This window comes from Lepidochelys kempii, chromosome 1 (genome assembly GCF_965140285.1).
Source record: "Lepidochelys kempii isolate rLepKem1 chromosome 1, rLepKem1.hap1, whole genome shotgun sequence".
NCBI classification, from domain to species: Eukaryota; Metazoa; Chordata; order Testudines; family Cheloniidae; genus Lepidochelys; species Lepidochelys kempii.
Genome location: NC_136380.1, coordinates 56412533 through 56436616, shown reverse-complemented (window position 1 = coordinate 56436616; position 24084 = coordinate 56412533). Strand labels below are relative to the sequence as shown.

The window sequence follows — 24084 nt, the reverse complement described above, 5'->3', positions numbered from 1 at the left end:
TACCAGATCAGATCTAGAGGTCCATCTATTCCAGTGACCCATCACTGATAGTGGATAATATCAGATTCTGCAGAAGAAAAAACCCCATAAATGGAAAACCTGCCCATAAATAAGTACAGTACATAGTTGCCTCCTGCCCAAAGCGTGACTGTTTATATTCCTTATGGTTTTTTTGATCCAATCTCTAATCTACCACTACACCATGCTGCCTCTTGGAAGGATCAACTTTCAACTACGCTGTTGGGGAGTATGAGCTTTTTTTTAAAATGACTACAGTTAAAAAAAGCCAGCGTATTTAATTCTTAAAAGCTACTGGTTTGACCAAGGGACTAAGAAACAGCTTGTCTCTGGTACTCTTTTTGGGACTTTTAAAGAAAATGAAATCTTATGATAACAGGCTTTATTATTGAATCAGAGGGAGAAGTTAAAGAATTGTGTTGTGACACGCAGTATGTACCCCGTAGAGGCCCTGAATGGGTTATTGTGCGCCTTAGAAGCCAGTTTTGTTACCTGGCTGCACCTGGAGCGACAGGCAGGCTGAACGGATCACGAAGCCCAGCTGGGCAGGAGCAGGCAGGTTAGTATGCAGAGAGGAAGTTTGTAGCAGATGGGAGTGGCAAGGAGAGAGTCTGCAACCACTTTCTGGGAACAGAGATGGTGAGGAGGAAGCCGGGATGGGAGGAGAATAAGCTCTAGGATCCTAACCCTGAAAGGCAGGTCAACCTAGGGAAGTTGCAGAGAAGAGAGCCTGAGAAAGGCTGGGTAGGAAGGAGCCCAGGGAAGCAGGAGCAGCAAGTGGGACTGTGCCAGACCTCAGCTGCTGGTTGTACAGTCTCTGGGCTGGAATATGGTGTAGTGGGAGGGCCACTGGCAAGGTGGCATGAGTCTGGAGAAGTGAACATTAGAAAGCACTGAGGCAAAGGTGTGAGAACCACTGGGCCCAGAGTCAGGGGTCAGAGACCTGACACAAGGTCTTGGAATTATTTGTTGAACTTTTGTTTGTTGAACTTTGTTACCCCGAAATGGGAGGACATAAATATTGTGACGTGGCCAGAGGGCCGAGTTACAGAAGAGAGACCAACGGAGCAACCATCAGGAAGGGGCGCCATATAGGGAGAGAGCCGCTAAGCCACGCCTGGCCACGAGGAGGAGCTCCTGCAGTGAGTGAACCACTTCACAGGATGCCAAGACCATTTTTTATAACTCCAAATTTATAAAGAGGAAATAGTCAAATTAAAAAGCTAATGGACCCTAATAATTTCCGAGGTATTCACGGAATTCAACAGAGCTACCCATGGCCTATCGAACAGTCTAGCGATAGTTTAGAAATGCCAGTGGATATACTACAAAATATATTCAAATATGTAAGGGCTATACATGCAAGCTATGGTCAGGTGACAAGTAAGGCATGTGATATTATAGAAGTGACTCACGCACAAGAAAGTGGATTCAAAAACAGCAACCAGGAGAAGATAGCCCATTTAAAAAAAAAAAAAAGGCAGGCAGGCATCCAGATCATTACCAACTAGAATTCTTCTCCTTCCAAGTAGGCATTTTAATTTTCTAAGCGTTTACCCCTAAAGGTTTATACTAGACGTGTTGGATATTCATATTGCTGCCAAATTTATCTTTTCATAAGTCAGTTAACATTGGCCAGTAGCTTTTATGTAAGCATAAGGGGAGGCTGTTATTTAAGATTGCCTTCCTTTTGTGTTTCTGGTTGTGTTTTCATTCTTCCTGAAGTATTAGGGAAACACATGCCATAGATAGTATTTGCTGATTTGCACAGAGATGGGTAATCTCAGAGACTAGCCGTTTGTCAGACTCAAAGGCTTGCAGTTCATGTGATACTTAGGTTTGTTAAAATCTTTCTGGCTAAATTTAGTGATCAGATAAATAACTAACAGAACTGGCTACTGTCAGGCAGTGTGTGAGAAGGGACTATACATGCTTCTTGTGAATTATTAAATGTAAAATCACCATTTCACCTGTCCATAGTCCAGTTCCATGTTCTAGGTACCCATTCTATGTATTTATTTGAAAGTTTAAACTAGGTGGCTGTTGCCAAGGCATCTAAATTATTATTACTATTACAGTAGCATCTAGAAGCTCCAACCAAGATCCTGGCCCCATTTTGTCAGACACTGTAACAAAAATCGTGAGAGAGAGTCTCTTCCCTGAAGGGCTTAAAATCTAAATATGACAGACAAAGGGTGAGAGGTGAAGTGACTTGCCCAGTGTCACTCACCAGATCAGAGGCAAAAACTGAATTAGAACACAGGTCTCTGAAATCTCAGCTCAATGCTCTTCCCACTAAACCATGCAGTTTCTTGTAACCCCACCAGTTATAAATCACAATGTAAAACTCCTCCCACCCCCGGCTGCAGCTCAATTACCCATTATTAAGAGTCATCAAAAGCTTGGCCAGAATAAATGCTGCACTGTAACCTGAAGGTCACCAAACTCAGGCTCTGGCAAATCAGCAAGGGAAAGCAGATTCCAGATGAACTAGCCTTTTATTAAGAGGACCTGTCGTCAGCCAGAGGAAATTTAAAACCTGGAACTGACACGGAGACCGACTTAGCAGATCCTAACTCCCATGGTAGGAAGCATGTAACATCAGCAAGTCGCCAGGTTAATTACTAGCTTACACAGCTGGAACTGTGATTCAACCCACAATGCAACAGTACTAACATCTTTCACTTAGGTCAGGCAGGGAGCTATGTTCACTGCAGACACTAAGATCCTATTCACAACCGGGAATGGAAAGTGGGAATCCCAGGTCTAAATCATTTAAACAGAAGCAAGAAGCTAGGGCTTGCCATTTCCTGACCATCATCAGGCTGGAACCCACATTCTCAGTGCTGTTCATAAACCTGGTTCTTCTAAGGGCTACTGCCCATGATCAGATTTAAGGTCCTAAAGGTTTGTAAAGATGCAGGTCTCACTGTGAAGCCAGGTCTACCCAGCTGTGTCTGGCTTATTCAGTGCAATACTGCTGCTCACACAGATATCCTTGGGCAATGCTTGAAATACATACCTCTTTACAGTATTTAGTGACAGCCACTCCTAAGGGATGCTCACTGCTGGCTTCTGCAGTGCCGACAATTGCAAGTACCTTCTTTAGGGACAGCTTAGCCGTGTCCCCTAGCAAGAGCATCCTCATGACTTTAGGAACGCCACAGGTGATGGTCCCAGTTTTATCAAACATCACAGTCTTTATCTGCACAAAATAACATATTTCAGTTACTGCTGTAATATTAAACTCAAGCACAGTGAGTATGAGAATGGTTGGAATATAATGTACAATATAATGTCTCTGTTCAAGTGTGTGTGTAGTTGAGAAGTATGATCAATTAATGAATGTTCATGAATATTTTACTTTTTATGCACACACAACATTCAAAATAGACACATCATTGGCAGTCAACCTCCTCTGCCAGTATAAAAAGAGAATAAGCTACGCAAGTTACAGGTGTCTATACCATGAACTGTCCTGTGCTCTAATTCTACCTAATATTCTTTTCCTTCTCTGAGTGATTGTCATTAAAATGTCAGCATTTACCATAAATTACTCCATCTTGATAAAATAGGAAATAACCACATTGTCTAAGTAAAACTGGGGTATTTCACTATATAATAGTTACTACAAGCATTGCAAATTTAACGGCAAGCAGCGTGTGCACAGAATTCACGAAATGTCTATTTAAACTCAACTGACAATATCTAAAGTATTAAATCGTGGCATCTATTTTCCTCTCTCAACATGAGAAGAACAGTTTTTAGATGCTGTACTAAAGACCAATGAGCAGCAGCATTTGTATGGTGCTTTGAAGCAGTTCAAACTTGAACTCATCAAATGTCACAAGATTCCTGAACCTAGGGAGGGAAGTACTTGTAGTAACCACTTGACAGCTGGAGTAAAGATGAGGAAACAAAAGGTGAAAGTGACTTGGCACAAGGTCATACAGCAACTCAGTGGCCCAGCTGGGATGAGAAGTCAGGATCTGCAGTCTCTCACCCCTTTGCTGTGACCATAAAGAAACACTGCCTCTCTCTGTGATTCTGAAAAGTATCTACCTTCAAAATGATAAGAGCAATGACCAATTAAAAAAAAAAAAAGTCATTTCCATAGATTAACAGAATTTGCTGGGAAATTTTGTTCTAGCTGGCAACCAGTATAAATGGTATTAATACAACACTTCCATGATGAGCTATTAACCTTGTGGGCCATTTCCAGGGGTTTTCCACCTTTGATGAGAATACCATTCTGAGCAGCAACTCCTGTGCCCACCATCACAGCTGTTGGAGTAGCCAAGCCCAAGGAACAGGGACATGCAATGCACAACACAGTGATTGAGGTTTGAAATGCAAACCTCACTATTACTTCAGCTTTTGAGAGGTGTTTGTTCTGATGCTGCAAGTAAAAAAAAAAAAAAAAAAAAAAAAAAAGAGAGAGAAAGATGTTTGTTTGCTAACATAGGACACAATGTCTAGTAAAGAGCAGTAATTTCAAACATGCATCTATCTGGAAATCTCAGATATAGAAAAGAAAAACAGAACAACAGATTATAGTTACCAGGCACACTGGGAATATTATATTCATCTAGCGGCAAGTCCCACCCTCAGAGCACAGATTGAGCAGCAGGGCAGCATGATATACTTTGATTTTGGTAAGGCTTTTGACACAATGATGCATAAGAAAACTAGAGGAATGTGGTCTAGATGAAAGTACTATAAGGTGTGTGCTCAACTCGTTGAAAGACTGTACTCAAATAGTAGTTATCAATGGTTTGCTGTCAAATTGGCAGGTTGCATCTAGTGGAGCCTCACAGGGGTCAGTCCTGGGTCTGGTACTATTCAATATTTTCCATTAATGACTTGGATAATGGAGTATATGCTTATAAAATTTGCAGATGACACTAAGATGGGAGGAGTTGCAAGCACTGTGGAGGACAGGGTTTAAAACTCAAAATGACCTTGAGAAATTGGAGAATTGGTCTGAATTCAATAAGATGAAATTCAGTGCAAAGTACTTCCCTTAGGAAGGAAAAAATCAAATGCACAACTACAAAATGGGAATAATTGTCTAGGTGGTAACACTGCTGAAAAGGATCTAGGACAGTGGTTCTCAACTGGGGTCCACTGCTTGTTCAGGGAAAGCCCCTGGCGCGCCAGGCGTCTGCAGGTTTGGCCAATCGCAGCTCCCACTGGCCGCGGTTCAGTGCTCCAGGCCTATGGGGGTTGCGGGAAGGGTGGCCAGCACACCTCTCGGCCCGCACCGCTTCCCACAGCCCCCATTGGCCAGGCACAGCAAACTGCAGCCAGTGGGAGCCGCGATCAGCCGAACCTGCGGATGCAGCAGGTAAACAAACCGGCCCAGCACGCCAGGGGCTTTCCCTGAACAAGCGGTGGACCACAGTTGAGAACCACTGATCTAGGAGATTATAGTGGACCACAAACTGAATGAATCATCAATGTGATGCAGCTGCAAAAAAACCTAATGTGATTCTGGGGTGTATTAACAGGAATATTGTATGTAAGATATAGGCGGTAACTGTCCTGCTCTGCTTGGCACTGGTGTAGCCCTAGCTGGAGAACTGTGTCCAATTCCGGGCACTACACTTTAGGAAAGATGTGGACAAATTGGAGCGAGTCCAGCAGAGAGCAACAAAAATGAGAAAAGGTTTAGAAAACCTGACCTATGAGGAAAGGTTAAAAAAACTGGCCACGCTTAGTCTTGAGAAAAGAAGACTGAGGGGGGACCTGATTACAGTCTTCCAATATGTTAAGGACTGTTATAAAGAGGACAGTGATCAGTTGTTCTCCATGTCCACTGAAGGTAGGACAAGAAGCAATGGGCTTAATCTGCAGCAAGGGAGATTTAGGTTAGATATTAGGAAAAGTTTTCTAACTATAAGGGTAGTTAAGCTCTGGAATAGCATTCCAAGGGAGGTCATGGAGTCCCCATCACTGGAAACTTTTGAAAACAAGTTGGACAAACACCTGTCAGGGATGGTTTAGGTTTACTTGGTCCTGCCTCAGTGCAGGTGGCTGGACTTGAGGACTTCTTGAGGTCCCTTCCAGCCCTACATTTCTATGACTTTATGCTGGGATCCCATTAGGACTGGGGGAGAAGGGATCCTCCACCAGAAGTAGACGACCCGTTCCACAGTGAGCTGTGGCCAAAGGATCCACATAGTGGTAGATCCATTGGCATTACACCTCTCACCTGTCACGCCCCCAAACTTATTCCGTCCCCACACGGGCCCCCAAAATTTTGCTTATACCACACTCCTGTGGAGATTTACCCCTTGGAGTAATAAGCATTGCAAATGCAAAAGTGCTGCTATGCAGATCTGTTCCCAGGTAATAATACAACCTGCTGTGTTTTCCCCTCCACTCGCAAGGATAAATATGCCATCTCTGGGATGCACAGCCTTCCACAATCTGTGAGCCTGGCAGAACCATTTACGTGTCTTAAACGTAATCAATATGCCATTCATGTTTCTAAAGACCAGCTCCATGATCAGCAGCAGTGAAGGCAGTTTGCAAACCTGTCAGCAATTCCTCAGCTCTCTGGGCAATCCAGCTACTGGACCATATTCATCTCTGGTATATCTCCACCGATTTCATTTTTTGCCAGAATCCCATGCAGAGATGAAGATGGACTAACAACTCTGTGGAGGCTGGCCAAAAAACTAACTACATAAACATATTTAGTTTATTCTACACAGAAACCTAACGCATTTGAGAGTTGAGGGTGTTTGGCATCTGGCAGTATCAGCCCTTTGGAAAGTACAAAAGCTACATTACTAATATGGGGTTGTTAAGAGCAAATATTGGGACCAACGGCACTACTTACAGGAAAGTATTTCTGAACAACATCAAAGTTTATAAAACCAATTGTGATCCACACTAGCAATGTCGCTGTTGAAATGATGATGATAAATGGAACAAAATATCCACTAAACTTATCAGCCAATTGCTGAATGGGTGCCTATAAAAATAAAACACAAAGATACTTGTTTTATGACTAAACCAACAAAGATAAGTACATAGTGGACATGGTAACATCTACCAACCCTTATTCCATAACTGAGTTGGTTTTTTTAAGTCTGTTTCTTGCTCATTCTAAAACAAATATCACAACAGCAAAAGCCTTGCTGATTTACATACAAAGTGCAGTATTTTTATTTTTACCTTTGACATCTGAGCTTCTTCTACCAATTTCACAATTTGTGCCAGGGTGGTGTCAGACCCAACGTGAGTTGCATTAACGAGAACTGAGCCATGTGCATTTATAGAACCTGCAATCACTGTGCTCCCAGGTTTTTTAGTGACTGGCATGGCTTCCCCTAGGACAAAAGAGCAATAGGGTCAGGACAACTACCTGTAGTCTGGGAGCACAGGTACATAAAGATAGATAGCCTGCTACATGCTAAATAATAATTCAGTTTTGAACCATAATTTGAAAGACTGCTTTTTTTTAAAAGGCTGTATCACTTTTCAGGAAAATGTTTTCCATGTTCATTTTCACAGCAAGAGCCTCAGCAACCATCCACTGCTTCTTTCTTGCTCACTTTGTCACTTGCTCCCCTCCAGAGGCCTGATCCAAAGCCCACAGAGGTCACCCCATTCACTCCAACAGGTTTGGATCAGACACCACGGCAGAACCTACAGGCTGTTTGGCTAGCAGTTATTGAGTCTGAAGGTTATTGATGCCAGCGCTAGCCCACTGGGGGTCCTAATCAGGAATATTTCTCTCCCCCCCCCCAACTAATAATTAATAGGGAGCCCCCTTGAGCTGCTCAAGGGCCCTAAGCAGTTGCTTATTCTGTTTATGCCTACCACCGGCTCTGCCTATTGTTTATTTTTAGAGCCTTGAATGGACGTGTCCCAGCGTATCCAAATGACCTCTGATCCCTGCCACTCAAAGATCAGAATCAGCTAGTTCAATGTGCCTCAGTTGCAACCTTGAGACAAATGAGCTAGACTAGTAAGGTTGTTTTTTAATTATGTATCTCAGCCAGGGAATTCACCATTTATCACATTACTAGTCAGTCTGCTCAGGCTCAGCCGACAGTCGGAACGAGGTGGAACAATACTGTAACAAGGCCATGACCACCTAGGACATCACAATGCTGCACTGCCTGGCCACTAAGAACATCATGAGGTTAGTGGGGAGGCAATTCATATTTTCATGTTCCAAAATTGCATTACAGTGAGTTAAAGGAGAATCTGCTTTAGCCATACTCCTCTGAGCACAGGGCCTGAGACTCTTCCTGGCCCTTGTACAAAATACACACGGGGGGAAAGGGAAGGGTCCTTGATCTTTCACTCCTTCTCTTCCGTGCACCCCCACAAAGGCCAGGGACAAACTGGCTCAATACATGCAGATACCTTAGGAGAACTTTTTTTGGCATCTATGTCAGAGAGCAAGCAGTCTAGCCCCTTCCCTTCCAGAGACTAGAGAAACTGCCACCTTTGCAAAGTTCCCATGTGCACACTGTGACAAGCGCTAGTACACTGGGAGCCAATCTGTATTTCCTTAGTCATATTTTTTTCTACACACGAGGTTAATGATGTGGCTGGTTCTCAAAATGAGAAAATTTCACCCACGCCTCCAAAAATCACATCAACCCAAAGCAAGCAACCAAATGAATAGTTAAGGTTTATAGTTCCTTTAAAGGATTTATAATGGCAGGAACCAGGTTAAAAAAATAATATATCTATCTATGTCTCTGTCTCAACATCACAGTTTCCCATGTGGAAATGTCATGAAGTAGAAAAAATTCTGATGAGCATAGCAAATGTTAGGAGATAATGCTCTCCTTCTATCCTGCTCCCTTGATGAATGCCTGGGGTTGTCCTTCTCAAGTCCGTGCATTCACTTCCTGATGGATTTGAGATATTGTCTATTTACAGTTTATTAGTTAGTTTTAAAAATGCACCATTTCTGCAAATATTCTTCCAGAGAAAACTCCCTCCAGGTCCCCAGCACCTTTTAGGTCTAAGACAACCGTGCCTAAAGCCCCTCAGTCCTGAAGTCCATGCGACACTGCTGTTAGCTGATCAACAGAAGTCATGATGGTCAGAATTAGACAGAGGCATCTAATCCAGATCCAGTCTTCCCCAAAGTCCGGTGTAACCAGATATCAGGGTTTGAATCAGCCTGGTATAAAGGCCAGTCCCATAAAGTAGTCTGAATCTGTATCAGAACTTTCCCAAAGCTAAGAGGAGTGGATGAAGAGGAGAATGAATACAGGGAACAAGTGTGACCAGTTTAAGAAGGAGATCCAGCAGCCAGCTAGCTTTGCTAAGCATAAAGAAAATTACCAGTAATGAGAGATTCATCTGCCATAGAGCTGCCTTCAATGACTTTTCCATCAACTGGGAACTTCCCACCAGGGACAACTTTTACAATGTCACCCCGCTGAACCAGTTCAACAGCCACCTGCTCCTCCCTGTAAGAAGCACCCAATTATGAGAGATGAACAATTTGATCCATCCCGTTAATAGGAACAAAAATGCTTTTACCATTAAATGCATCAGATCTAGTCAGCCCATCCCAGCAGGCTGAAGGGCTTTGGGTGAATAATATATACCTGATGACGGAGTGGTCAGGTCCAAGAGTCACTATGGTAGCTTCAGTAGCTTGGAGAGACATTAGTTTAGCAAGTGCTTCTGATGTTTTACTCTATGCAAACAACATAAATAAAGATAAATGCTTGAGAAGTTGGTCCAATAAAAGGTATTACCTCACCCATCATGTGTCTCACATTTTAAGTAGACATGCACGGGGGCTGGACTTGATGACCTCTCAAGATCCCTTCCAGACCCACAGTTCTATGATCCTGTGTGTGCAGTTAACATAGCAACCCACCAGGCTCTCATCAAACTGCAGCGTACGCCACACTGCACGCCAGAAACACTCCTACCAAAATACATGTAAGCAGTTTCTGTTCATAGAGATGCCATATTATTTTCTTCATTACTGTTCATAAGTGCTTAACGTGTAGACTGGTTACCTTTGCTATGTGTTCCAACCATCTCCCAAGAGAAATGAATACGAACAACATAGGTGGTGTGTCAAAGAACGTGACGGGGCTTTCCTCTGCTTTTTCAGCTATAGCCACCACCAAGATCACACAAGAGTATATATAAGCAATAGTTGTGGCCAGCACAATCAGTACATCCATATTGGCTGTTTTGTGCTTCAGTGATTTGTAAGCTTGGACATAAAAGTACCATCCACCGAGGAACTGTCAGTGAAAGTATATACAAATGCCTATTAATCACAGCAGTGAAAGCAGGGCATGTACAGTACAGATTATAGCAAAGAGCTGTAAATAGTGAGGCTGACGTTAATGAGCCTGATTCTTAGCTCACACTAATTTAACCATGGTCTAACTTCAATGGAATTGTCTTACAATGTAAAACCCCTGGGGACAGAGATGGTCTTTTTGTTCTCTTTGTGCAACACTTCACACAATGGGGTCCCCTGTCTATGACTGGGCCCCCTACCTGCTACTGCAATACAAATGAAAAATAATGGAGTTACTCCTGATTTACATCAGTTGTGTAAGAGAGAATTAGGTCCATTAAATAGAAATGTTCTAAATAGTTAGATGTAGTCATGTCATAGCAGGACTGTGAGGAAATGCTTTTAAAGCCTCATTGCAACAGAACAGGAATGCAGCAAGAAAAAAGTAACCTAAGTTCACTGCTACCCCACCCACCCATCGCTTCTGTCTCACTCTTATCTTACCCACTTTTCACTTCTTGATCCCCACCCCTCTGTGCTCCTTTCCCCCTCTCACTGCTCTGTGTTGTACACATCCCTCCTTTATCCTCTCACATTAACTGCTGCAGTCTCAACCACCCTGTGAGGTTAGTAGGTCAGTATTATTATCCTTTTATTACAGTGTAGGGGAAAATGGAGGCATAAAGATTAAGTGACTTGCCCAAGGTCACAGTCAGTGACCAAATCAAGAGTTGAACTCACGACCTTAACTCTTCTATCATAATGTTCACCCCAGCATGCCACCCCTTTATTTTCTCTCTTCACCTGTCATGTCATGCCTGGTTAGATTGAATTCTTTGGGGAGAGGATACCATCTTATCTATCTAAAAAGATAACTAACACAACTTGGGTGCCATATTACATATATATAATAAAATATACAGAATAAGATGGTACCCTCTCCCCAAACAATCTAACCAGGCATGACATGACAGGTGAAGAGAGAAAATAAAGGGGTGGCATGCGGGGGTGAACATTATGATAGAAGAGTTAAGGTCCTGAGTTCAACTCTTGATTTGGTCACTGACTCACTTATATATAGGGCCACTTTATCCTATATATCCTGAATTTACAGGGGGGTGGATGCAATCCAATACGGCTTTCCAGTCTAATTTTTTGTATTAAATCAGATTAAGTAAGGGGACATTGAAAGGAAAGAAAATACCCAAGAAATACCATTTACATACCTGAACTAAAGTGCACAGGACAAAGAAGAGAAGATTTAAAATAGATAATCCAGGAATTAGATTTCGTTCCAGCACCATACTGCCATGCTGTTGGCCAGCAGGTATTAGCATATATATCATTAAGATTAAGACAGGGATTCCAAACACTAGGCTGCACAGGAAAGATTTCCTCCATCTGAAAAGTAGAAGTAGTGAATCCATGGTATTAGAGTACAGTTTGGTAGTACTGGGGCCCAAATACTGCACATGTACAGCTCCCTGGCTGAGTCGAGCGCATTCAGCCCTCGGCAAAACTGGCTCCAAGTCATTACTTCTTTCCAGTGCTTAAACACTTTGGCTTAAGAAGTTCGTTTGCTATCTGCATGTTTCAGATACATAACTCTCTACAAGTAAAAACTGCAAGGTAATCCAAATGCGTATAAAAGAGTAGATTCATAGATATTTAGGTCAGAAGGGATCATTATGATCTAGTCTGACCTCCTGCACAATGCAGGCCACAGAATTTCACCCACCACTCCTGCAAAAAACCTCTCACCTATGTTTGTGCTATTGAAGTCCTCAAATCGTGGTTTAAAGACTTCAAGGAGCAGAGAATCCTCCAGCAAGTGACCCGTGCCCCATGCTACGGAGGAAGGCAAAAAACCTCCAGGGCCTCTTCCAATCTGCCCTGGAGGAAAATTCCTTCCTGACCCCAAATATGGCGATCAGCTAAACCCTGAGCATATGGGCAAGATTCATCAGCCAGATACCACAGAAAATTCTTTCCTGGTTAACTCAGATCCCATCCCATCTAATATCCCGTCACAGGCCATTGGGCCTATTTACCATGAATAGTTAATTACCAAAACCATGTTATCCCATCATACCATCTCCTCCATAAACTTATCGAGTTTAATTTTAAAGCCAGATAGATCTTTTGCCCCCACTGCTTCCCTTGGAAGGCTGTTCCAAAATGTCACTCCTCTGATGGTTAGAAACCTCTGTCTAGTTTCTAGTCTAAATTTCCTGGTGGCCAGTTTATATCCATTTGTTCTTGTGTCCACATTGGTACTGAGCTTAAATAATTCCTCTCCCTCTCCGGTATTTATCCCTCTGATACATTTATAGAGAGCAATCATATCTCCCCTCAACCTTCTTTTAGTTAGGCTAAACAAGCCAAGCTCCTTGAATCTCCTTTCATAAGACAAGTTTTCCATTCCTCGGATCATCCTAGTAGCCCTTCTCTGTACCTGTTCCAGTTTGAATTAATCCTTCTTAAACATGGGAGACCAGAACTGCACACAGTATTCCAGGTGAGGTCTCACCAGTGCCTTGTATAACGGTACTAAAACCTCCTTATCCCTACTGGAAATACCTCTCCTGATGCATCCCAAGACCGCATTAGCTTTTTTCACGGCCATATCACATTGGCGGCTCAGTCATCCTATGATCAACCAATACTCCAAGGTCCTTCTCCTCCTTGGTTACTTCTAATTGATGCGTCCCCAGCTTATAACTAAAATTCTTGTTATTAATCCCTAAATGCATGACCTTACACTTCTCACTATTAAATTTCATCCTATTACTATTACTCCAGTTTACAAGGTCATCCAGATCCTCCTGTATGATATCCCTGTCCTTCTCTAAATTGGTAATACCTCCCAGCTTTGTATCATCTGCAAACTTTATTAGCACACTCCCACTTTTTATGCCGAGGTCAGTAATAAAAAGATTAAAAAAGACTAAACCCAAAACTGATCCTTGAGGAACTCCACTGGTAACCTCCCTCCAGCCTGACAGTTCACCTTTCAGTAGGCCCGTTGTAGTCTCCCCTTTAACCAATTCCTTATCCACCTTTCAATTTTCCTATTGATCCCCATCTTATCCAATTTAACTAATAATTCCCCATGTGGCACGCTATCAAATGCCTTACTGAAATCTAGGTAAATTAGATCCACTGCGTTTCCTTTGTCTAAAAAATCTGTTAGTTTCTCAAAGAAGGAGATCAGGTTGGTTTGGCACGATCTACCTTTTGTAAAACCATGTTGTATTTTGTCCCATTTACCATTGACTTCAATGTCCTTAACTACCTTCTCCTTCAAAATTTTTTTCCAAGGCCTTGCATACTACAGATGTCAAACTAACAGGCCTATAGTTACCCGGATCACGTTTTTTCCCCCTTTCTTAAAAATAGGAACTATGTTAACAATTCTCCAATCATACGGTACAACCCCTGAGTTTACAGATTCATTAAAAATTCTTGCTAATGGGCTTGCAATTTCATGTGCCAATTCCTTTAATATTCTTGGATGAAGATTATCTGATTTAGTCCCATTAAGCTGTTTGAGTTTCTCTTCTACCTCAGATATGGTAATGTCTACCTCCATATCCTCATTCCCATTTGTTATGCTACCATTATCCCTAAGATTCTCTTTAGTCTTATTAAAGACTGAGGCAAAGTATTTGTTCAGAGATTGGGCCATGCCTAGATTATCCTTGACTTCCACTCCATCCTCAGTGTTTAGCAGTCCCACTTCTTCTTTCTTTGTTTTCTTCTTATTATTTATATGGCTATAGAACCTTGAACTATTGGTTTTAATTCCCTTTGCAAGGTCCAACTCTATTTGACTTTTAGCCTGTCTCACTTTAACCCTACATGTTCTGACCTCAATAAGGTAGCTTTCCTTGCTGATCCCTCCCTTCTTCCACTCCCTGTATGCTTTCTGCTTTTTCTTAAATCACCTCTCTGAGATGCTTGCTCATCCAGCTTGGTCTACGACTCCTGCCTATGAAGTTTTTCCCCTTTCTTGGGATGCAGGCTTCTGATAGCTTCTGCAGCTTTGATTTAAAATAATCTCAGGCCTCCTCTACCTTTAGATCCATAAATTCTTCAGTCCAATCCACTTCCCTAACTAATTTCCTTAATTTTTGAAAGTCAGCCCTTTTGAAATCAAAAACCCTAGCTGCAGATTTATTTTTGTTAATCCTTCCGTTCAGTTTGAACTGAATTAGCTCATGACCACTTGAGCCAAGACTACCCCCTACAACCATTTCTTCTATGAGGTCCTCACTACTCACCAAAACCAAATCTAAAATGGCATCCCCTCTAGTCAGTTCAGAAACTACTTGCTGAAGGAATCCATCAGCTATCACATCTAGGAAAATCTGAGCCCTATTATTATTACTAGCACTTGTCCTCCAGTCTATATCTGGGAAGTTAAAGTCTCCCATGATCACACAGTTTCCATTAGTATTTACTTTATTAAAAACATTAAAAAGGACTCTATCCATATCCAAATTAGATCCTGGCGGTCTACAGCACACCCCAAGCACCATCCCAGGGGACAGAGTAACAGCCGTGTTAGTCTGTATTCGCAAAAAGAAAAGGAGTACTTGTGGCACCATGGTTAGTCTCTAAGGTGCCACAAGTACTCCTTTTCTTTATCCCAGGGGAGGCTCTAATAGTTTTCTTCCCCAATGTAATTTTTGCCCAGACGGACTCTGTCTTATCCATTTCATCGCTTCTTATTTCTTTACATTCCACCTCATCATTGATATACAATGCTACTCCACCACCTTTACCTTTATTTCGGTTTTTCCTAAACAGCACATACCCTTCAATACCTGTAGCCCAGTCATGACGACTATTCCACCATGTTTCTGTTATCCCTATAGTATCTGGTTTCACTTCCCGCACCAGTAGCTCTAGTTCCTCCATTTTGTTACCGAGGCTCCTCACATTGGTGTACCAACATCTTAATTTTTGCTGTTTGGCCTCACTCACATTCTGTACCCTATTAGGCATGCTCATTCTACAGCCAGTATGACCTATTAGACTGGTATCTACACAGCCCTTCCTCCTACCCACGGCTGTATCCCCCGATCACATAGACCTGCCTTTTCCTGGTGACGGTGCTGTTCTCCAGTCTATCCCCTGTTCCCTCTGGCTGCAAGTTCTTTCCATTCCTATTCTCCCTTATAATCCTCTTCAACCCATCCTGTATCCTCCTGGGGCTCATATTTGGTGTAGTCTCCATTAACTCTTCCCCTTTTCCTATAGGGCCAGCTGCTCTTCTCTTCTTCCTTGCCCTTCCATCTTCAGTGATTACCTGCTGAGCCCCTTCTTCATTTTCCAACTCTGCAAACCTATTCTTGAGCTCTATTTTGCCTTCACTAGCCCATCTTTTCCTCTGCCTGGTTCTTTTAGTCACATGCTTCCACTGACCACTTTCCTCACCCAGTCTCCCCTCAGAATTCCCCAGTCCTGCTTCCATCTGCAAGTCTGAGCTTTTCCCTTCAGATACCTCATGCCTTTGCTCCAAAATCTGCTCAAACCCTTTCCTAAACTCAACCAGACTTTCCACCTGCATCTCCAAACCTCGGATCTTTTCCTCCATCAGCTCTATCAGATGGCATTTAATGCAGACAAAACTCTTACGAGGTACCCCCTCCAGGATCATGTACATACCGCAGCTTCCACATCCAGTCATCCTCATTGTGTCTTCCACTACATGGATCATTCCCACTGCTGCCTCTGTATCTATCATAGCCTTTCCACCTAAATCCTGTTAATCTGGGAAACACAAACCACACCCAAACACCACCACCCACAGCAAAAACAAACCCCCAACAAGCACCACAAGACAAACTCCCCTTTTGAACTCCCACTCAAACTCCCGTTTACAGCTCTGTTGAGTAATTGAACTGAACAGCAAATGACTACGTACATGCACATTAAATATGCCTTGCACAAACATAAACCAGATTAACTGTTGTGCAGATTACGGTCACACTTGTAGAGGCCCTCTCTTTGTGAAAGTCATACTTACTGTTTTATTTCCTTTTTGTGATCCAAGTTATGAGCATTAGGGTCTCTCTTGGCCAAGGAAGCATGAAAACCAATTCCCTTTTTATTAAAAAAACAAGACAAAAAGAGTTTGGTTAATTGAGATTTATTATGTACAACAGATGAAAACTTCATCTAAAAGGATAAATTTAAAATCAAACGTCAGAACAGGGGACTGATCCACGCTTTGGTGAATGCCTCCTTATTTATTTATAGTGCCTGCCAAAGTGAGAGGAGTTCAGATAATGCCGATGATGATGGAGTAGAAGGCAGAACATGGATGGTAAGGTACCTCTATTATGACACACATCCACAGTCATAAGAAATCAAACATCCTGAGTTTAACAGTGGACGCAGCTGGGATTCTGAAGGACTGATATTCCCCCTCAAACTTCACTGAGGAAATGTTTAAAACAAATACAGTAGAACCTCAGTTACAAACACCAGAGTTACAAATTGACCAGTCAACCACACACCTCATTTGGAACCAGAAATACACAATAAGGTAGCAGCAGAGACTGCAAAAAAAAAAAAAAAAAAACCACAAACACGCAAATACAGCACAGTAGTCTTAAATGTAAACCACTAAAAAATAAAGGGAAAGTGGCTTTTTTCTTCTGCATAGTAAAGTTTCTAAGCCGTATTAAGTCAATATTCAGTCGTAAACTTTTGAAAGAACCACCATAACGTTTTGTGCAGAGTTATGAACAACCTCCATTCCTGAGGTGCTCGTAACTCTGAGGTTCTACTGTTCACAAAATAAAAATACCATATGGAGGGTGAGACATCGTTAAATCTGGTAGGCCTGTGAACCTGGAATGCTGTGTGCAGTTCTAGTCTCCCAAGTTTAAGAAGGATTAATTCAAACTGGAACAGGTACAGAGAAGGGCTACTAGGATGATCCGAGGAATGGAAAATGTGTCTTATGAAAGGAGATTCAAGGAGCTTGGCTTGTTTAGCCTAAGCTAAAGAAGGTTGAGGGGAGATATGATTGCTCTCTATAAATATATCAGAGGGATAAATACCGGAGAGGGAGAGGAATTATTTAAACTCAGTACTAATGTGGACACAAGAACAAATGGACATAAACTGGCCATCGGGAAGTTTAGACTTGAAATTAGACGAAGGTTTGTAACCATCAGAGGAGTGAAGTTCTGGAATAGCCTTCCAAGGGAAGTAGTGGGGGCAAAAGACCTATCTGGCTTCAAGATTAAACTTGATAAGTTTATGGAGAAGATGGTATGATGGGATAAACATGATTCTGGCAATTAATTGATCTTTAACTATTCATGGTAAATAGGCCCAATGGCCTGTGATGGGATGTTAAATGGGGTGGGATCTGAGTTACTACAGAGAATTCTTTCCTGGGTATCCGGCTGATGAGTCTTGCCCATATGCGCAGGGTTCAGCTGATCGCCATATTTGGGGTCAGGAAGGAATTTTCCTCTAGGGCAGATTGGAAGAGGCCCTGGGGGTTTTTCGCTTTCCTCTGTAGCATGAGGCACGGGTCACTTGTTGGAGGATTCTCTGCACCTTGAAGTCTTGAAACCATGATTTGAGGATTTCAATAGCTCAGATATAGGTGAGAGGTTTATCACAGGAGTGGGTGGGTGAGATTCTGTGGCCTGCGTTGTGCAGGAGGTTGGACTAGATGATCATAATGGTCCCTTCTGACCTTAATATCTATGAATCTATAACCTTGATAGGATCTCCTTAACGGTACAGTACTGCAGGTGTTGGATCATATTAAAGAAGTTCTGTATTAAAATCACAAACGAGTTTGATTCCCTATAGTTTAAATTCCAGGGTATTACTAATTAAGAGGTCTCTTGGTTTTTGGTACTGTTTCTCTCCCTCTATGTGTGAAACTTGATGCTAATTGCGTTAGTACCTTCTAAGACAGTCTGTTCTCAAAGCAATTCACACAGAGAGAGACTCAAAGCAATACTCTGTAACAACAGAAACAGCACCCAGAGACTCCCCGCCCTTTTGTTGTATTAACAATTGCGATTAAAATAGAGATAGAGGATGTATGTGGATGGATGCTTGGTGTGGATAACAACTGAATGATCAGCGAGGTGCCAGCCTAAGAATCCAGTGTCCATCGGCTGAAGAAGGCGTCAAGTGGAAATAACCAGAGGACCCCCAGAGGGCAGACTGGAATCCACCCAACAGCCTCAAGAATGGGAGAACCAAAGAACAAGATAACATCTGGCAGCACGGAGCCGTCAGGAATGTGCTATTTGCTGATTGATTCAGCAACAGCATGATGAAGCAATTCCCATAGACTGGCATAGGAAGAAATTCCTATAAAAATGGACTCTAGAAAGTGAGAACTTTGGGGTCTGATTCTGCAAACCAACTTCCAGGAGCATCAGATGTGCATCTGACGAGGCCCTGCTCCCTCCTCATGTCCAGGCCACCTGGCTAGTGGCTTGGCATGAGCAACTCTAAGGCTGGTAACTATGATAAACTTGCAGAACCTGTGTGTGTGTGTGTGTGTGTGAGAATGAATGTGTGAATAAATATGAGATTGAATGGAATGTTATAGCTATAACTAACTGCTTACTATGATTCTTTCTGTAGTCGCAATAAATGTGGTATTTTGCCTTTTTTCCCTTTAATAAGATCCTGCTAGTTTTTATTTTATTGGTATAACACAGGTATACGTCAAGCCACCATAGAAAGCAACAAGAACCAGTAGTGAACAGCAGCATGGCAGGAGCCAAAACAACAAACTAATTAGAATGGGACTGCCTTTCCATGTGCTTCTATACCGTGCCCAGCACAATGGGGCCCCAAATCTGACTGGAACTTTGCAGGGCTACTGGAATATAAACAACACCACTGTTAGCACAGGTACATTTATACTTGATAACTGGAATTATCTGAAAGGCCAGTGGTAGGATTTGCTTTACAGAACCACCACCACCACCTTACAACTTAGTGTACCATTATCAGTAACTCCCACCATTTACTTGACAACTCACTGTAAGGCTGTACCAATTCTGCAGTTTGAAAACACTCTCTGAAGGAATATCCTAGAGCACAAAATGAATTAACTGATTTTGGTACAATCTGTTTCCCTGTCATAGTACAGTAAGTCCTCACTTAACATTGTAGTTATGTTCCTGAAAAATGCGACAAGTGAAATGACGTTAAGCGAATCCAATTTCCCCGTAACAATTAATGTAAATGCGGGGGGGGGGGGTTAGGTTCCAAGGAAATTTTTTTTTTGGCCAGACGAAAGACTATATATATTTCTATATACACACAGTATAAGTTTTAAACAAAACAATTTAATACTGTACACAGGAATGATGATTGTGAAGCTTGGTTGAGGTGGTGAAGTCAGAGGGTGGGACACTTCCCAGGGAATGCCTTACTGCTAAATGATGAACTAGCAACTGGCTGAGCCCTCAAGGGGTTAACTCGTTGTTAATGTAGCCTCACATGCTACAAGGCAGCAGGAATAGAGGGAGGGGAGACAGCATGGCAGACAGAGACACACACCGTGAGTGTGAGAGAGATGCGCATTTCCCCTTTAAGTAGGCTGACCCACTCTTAAGTGCACTGCCTTGTTGAGTTAATCAGGAAGCTGAGACCGCAGCAGCTGCTGCCAGGAAGCTTCCTCCATCCTGAGCCCTGTCATGTGACCCCCTGCTCTATGGAGATGGGGTAAGTGGGGTGCAGGAGCAAGGGGGAGGGGAACACCCTGACATTAGCCCCGCTCTTCTCCCTCCCCCACCCCAACCAGCAAGCAGGAGGGTCGGGGAGCAGCTCCAAGGCAGAGGGCAGGAGCAGCACATGGCAATGGAGGGAGGGACAGCTGAACTGCCAGCAGTTGACAGCCTGCTGGGCAGCTGCTTCACAGGGAACTTAGGGGAGCAGGGAGCTGATGGGGGGCTGCCGGTCCACCCTGGTTCCAAGCCCCCACCAGCTAGCTCCACAGGGCTGCTCTTCCTGCAAGCAGTGGACAAAGCAGGCAGCTTTGCACAACTTTAAACGAGCATGTTCCCTAACTCATAGACATTAAGGTCAGAAGGGACCATTATGATCTGATCAGCAACGTAATAAAACAACGTTAACTGGGACAACTTTAAAGAGAGGAGTTACTGTACTCTCTGCCATACTGTTCACACAGAAAAATTACACTCCCTCCTGCCCCTCCTGAAGAGAATTAAAAGCATCCCTAGCAAAACTGGCATGATGATACTTCACTATGTAACAGATTTTATGGATGTAGTGGTTACTGCCGAGTTGGTATTATTTTCTTTAGAGGCATATTACAAGGTGTTTTGCTTTAAAGAGTCTGCTCTGAACATCTATTGTGCGTCTCACTGATTATTCTGAACAACCATGGGAATCAATTCCAATCAAAATTGAGGTACAATAGAACCTCAGAATGGAGGTTGTTTGTGTGACACACTGTACTCAAAGTAGCACCCTGGAATCCCCATATTCACCACCATCATATAATTATGATATGTTTTGTATAAAGTATGCCTTGTGAGGTATGATTTTAAAAGTCTTGATCTGTTGAACACTAATATCCCATTGGATTGTATGTGTTATCATTATATGTGAGGTTATGAAGTATTTCAGTAACACATACAGCAATATGTTGTGAGGATGGGAACACCCACAACCAGCCTTTCAGGTACTACAACAGAGTAGCCAGACAGCGTCAACAGCTCATCAACATCCATCAAGAAAAGAATCCACTATCCTAGAGATTTCCTGGAGAAGGCACATATGCCATGGGGGTGAACTAATCTACATCATTGCAAATATATTTTCAGCAAGGTGTGGAAGAAACTATAGAAGAGGGGGAGTGACATCTTTATTTGGCCTTGCTCCCTCCACAACTTAATACCTGGAAACACATCTGGAAGACAAAGACTTTGAACTGGGGAGGGTGGTCCCAGGCTGGGAAAGAGTCCCAGCCTGTGTATTGAGGATATGTGACCTGTTTGTACCCTCTGTCAGGGTGAGACACGGCTTGATTCAAACCCTGTTTAGTTTCTAGAACTCAGACTACGAATTTATTTTTATTTCTTAAGTAACCAACTTTGATCTCTATGCTTGCTACTTATAATCATTTAAAATCTTTCTGTAGTTAATAAATCTTTTTTATATTTTATCTAAAACGGTGTTTTGGTTGAAGTGCTTAGGAAATCTCAGCTCAGTTTGCAAAGGCTAGTGTGTGTCCTCTCCACATCACAGAAGAGGCAAACTGGGTAATGAACTTACACTGGCCAGGCTTCTGACCAGGGCAAGACAGTACGGTTCTGGGGTGCAAGGCTGGGGAGGTGGGGGAAACTGGCTGGAGTCTCCCTGTTGATGGTTCATGAGTGGCTGGGAGATCATTCATGTAACTCAGTTGGGTGTGTCCCTGCCTGTGGATGTCTGTGTAAGTGCAGTGCCAGTCAGAGGTTTGTGGCTTAACACAGCATCACAGTGTGAGAGGGACACCCCAGATTGGTGGGACAGAGGGCTCAGCAGTCCCACAGTCCAGGTTGCACCCCAGGAACTCCATCGCAGTTTGTAACTCTGAAATGTTCGGAACTGAACAAAACATTATAGTTCTTTCAAAAGTTTACAACTGAACATTGACTTAATACAGCTTTGAAACTTTACTATGCAGAAGAAAAATGCAGCTTGTAACCATCTTAATTTAAATGAAATGCAGAAACAGTTTCCTTACCTTGTCAAATCATCTTTTTTAAAACTTTCCCTTAATTTTTTAGTAGTTTACATTTAACACAGTACTGTAATGTATTTGCCTTTTTTTCCCCCCCCTTTTGGTCTCTGCTGCTGCCTGACTGTGAACTTCCGGTTCCAGATTAGGTGTATGGTTGACCAGTCAGTTCGTAACTCTGGTGTTTGTGACTCTGAGGGTCTACCGTACGTTTTCAAAGTGGTATTTACCTGGGTTTAGTGCCTTTTTGCTGCAGAGAGGCTCTTAGAGTCTCTAGGTGGGAGTAGAGAGCAATCTGAGGTAACATTCCATTGGACTATCTGCAGTTCAGAGAAGGACCTGGTGCAGTACACTGAGCAGTAATGAGGGGTACATCACATTTTTACGAGCTATTGATACTTTTAAAAAGCACTGAAATCGTTATTGTCTCTGGAGGCTACCCTTTGAAGTATGTAGCCTCCATTGACCATAAACTATTGGCTTTGTCACATATGGGAAAGTGTACTTTATCTAGAGCTGCAAAGGTCAGTGAACCTCAGCACTTTTAGTCACTTCCATTTGTTTTAACATCACCTTATATTTATTATTGGTTTGTTTTAATAACTTACCTCAATAATTTGTATAATATCTCGAGGTCCAATGATTTCAGGATCAAACTGGATGTGAGCTTTGCTGGTAGCAAGTGCCACAGAGGCATAGAAGATGCCATTAGTTCTGGTTAGTTTGGATTCAATATTGTGAACACAGGAAGCACAAGTCATCCCCGTAATCTGAAGAACAGAAATGTAAATGCAGTTAGTGATCTCTACAGTTCAGAGAAATCTCTCTCACCACTGCCCCTGAAGTGGGACTGGTGAGGGGAGAGGGAAGCAGAGAAGCAGCCTTTATTTCAGAAGTTGGAAATAGAGCATAGTAGAATTTGGCCCTGTATAAACAATTTGCAAAGTTTATACAGAATTCGAGATCTTTGCATGAAGTTTCAGGTATTATTATTAAAGCCCTGTGCGGATACAAAAATTTGTATCTGCATCCAATCTGCATCTGCAATAATTAACTTGTATCCGACCCACGTTCCATGCGCCACCTTTTACCCTGTCTTACTGTTAGAGCCCTGCATGTATACAAAATTTTGGATCCGCATCCTATCCATGATCCGCAAATATAGTAAACAATACAACCGCATCAGCAGATATAAAGTGGATATCCACAGATTTGCAGGGCTCTAATTATTATTATGTATTTGATCACCATTATTCTGGCCATAAAGAAAGAGAGTATTAGCAAGTCTGAAGATGTGTTAATGAAGATTTATTGTTTGGGATTTTTCAAAGTTATGCAAAAAGTTTGCACTGCTTGTGAAACTGATAAAAAAAATAAGTTTTCACTGGACTCATGAGGAGTGCAGTGTTTTCCTGCCAAGAAAGGTTTCTCTGTGCACTTGGGTAGGTGTTAATATCTCTTTACCGAGTCAAAACATTTTTGCCCCTTTAGAATAATTTTTTTCTTGAGTAGTTAAGAAAAGCAGCAGCAGCACCCAGCACCACAGCTGTTCAAAAACACAACCACTAAAATAGATTCCCTTGCAAAGACACATTCCAGTCAAATTTGTACACGTACCACAAAACCGCTTAGGTTCCTATCCATGATACTCACAATAAGCTCTACATTGCCATCTGTATCAGTATGGTCTTCTATAACTGTAGCATCGAAGCCCAAGTTTTGGATCAGCTGTACTATTTCAAGAGGCTGAATGCTCTCTGGCTTGTATTTTATCTCCGCTTTTCCTGCCATCAGTGCTACTAGCACTGAAACGATACCTGCAATGGGAGCAATTGGGTTATATTAGAAACTTGTACCTCCTTTGAGGAGCACTTAATGCAACTGATAATCAAGGGGCACACCAGTAATATAATGCTTGGACAGTTAATGGCTTTAATCACTCTCCCCACTCTAGTGTTATGCCACGAGCATATTGACAAAATAGGACAAAAACTTCCGTTTCTCAAGATACATATTCTTTCCTTTAATTTATTCATGCAAATCCCATTAGCATTAGAAGAACATG

The 24084-nt window shown here is 42.4% G+C and overlaps 1 protein-coding gene across 2 annotated transcripts in view; it reads right to left on the bottom strand.

The window, feature by feature from the left end:
* ATP7B (ATPase copper transporting beta) overlaps positions 1–24084 on the bottom strand; it is an 80893-nt gene that overhangs the window by 14857 nt on the left and 41952 nt on the right. For both annotated transcript variants that reach the window (XM_073342989.2, XM_073342999.2), the window contains 11 exons: positions 23673–23836; positions 22628–22789; positions 16302–16378; positions 11494–11668; positions 10032–10265; positions 9609–9700; positions 9340–9467; positions 7204–7358; positions 6866–7000; positions 4223–4417; positions 3041–3223 (listed from right to left, as the gene is read on the bottom strand). In XM_073342989.2, the coding sequence (XP_073199090.1) occupies positions 3041–3223; positions 4223–4417; positions 6866–7000; positions 7204–7358; positions 9340–9467; positions 9609–9700; positions 10032–10265; positions 11494–11668; positions 16302–16378; positions 22628–22789; positions 23673–23836 (1700 nt within the window). The remainder of the gene's footprint in view (positions 1–3040; positions 3224–4222; positions 4418–6865; positions 7001–7203; positions 7359–9339; positions 9468–9608; positions 9701–10031; positions 10266–11493; positions 11669–16301; positions 16379–22627; positions 22790–23672; positions 23837–24084) is intronic.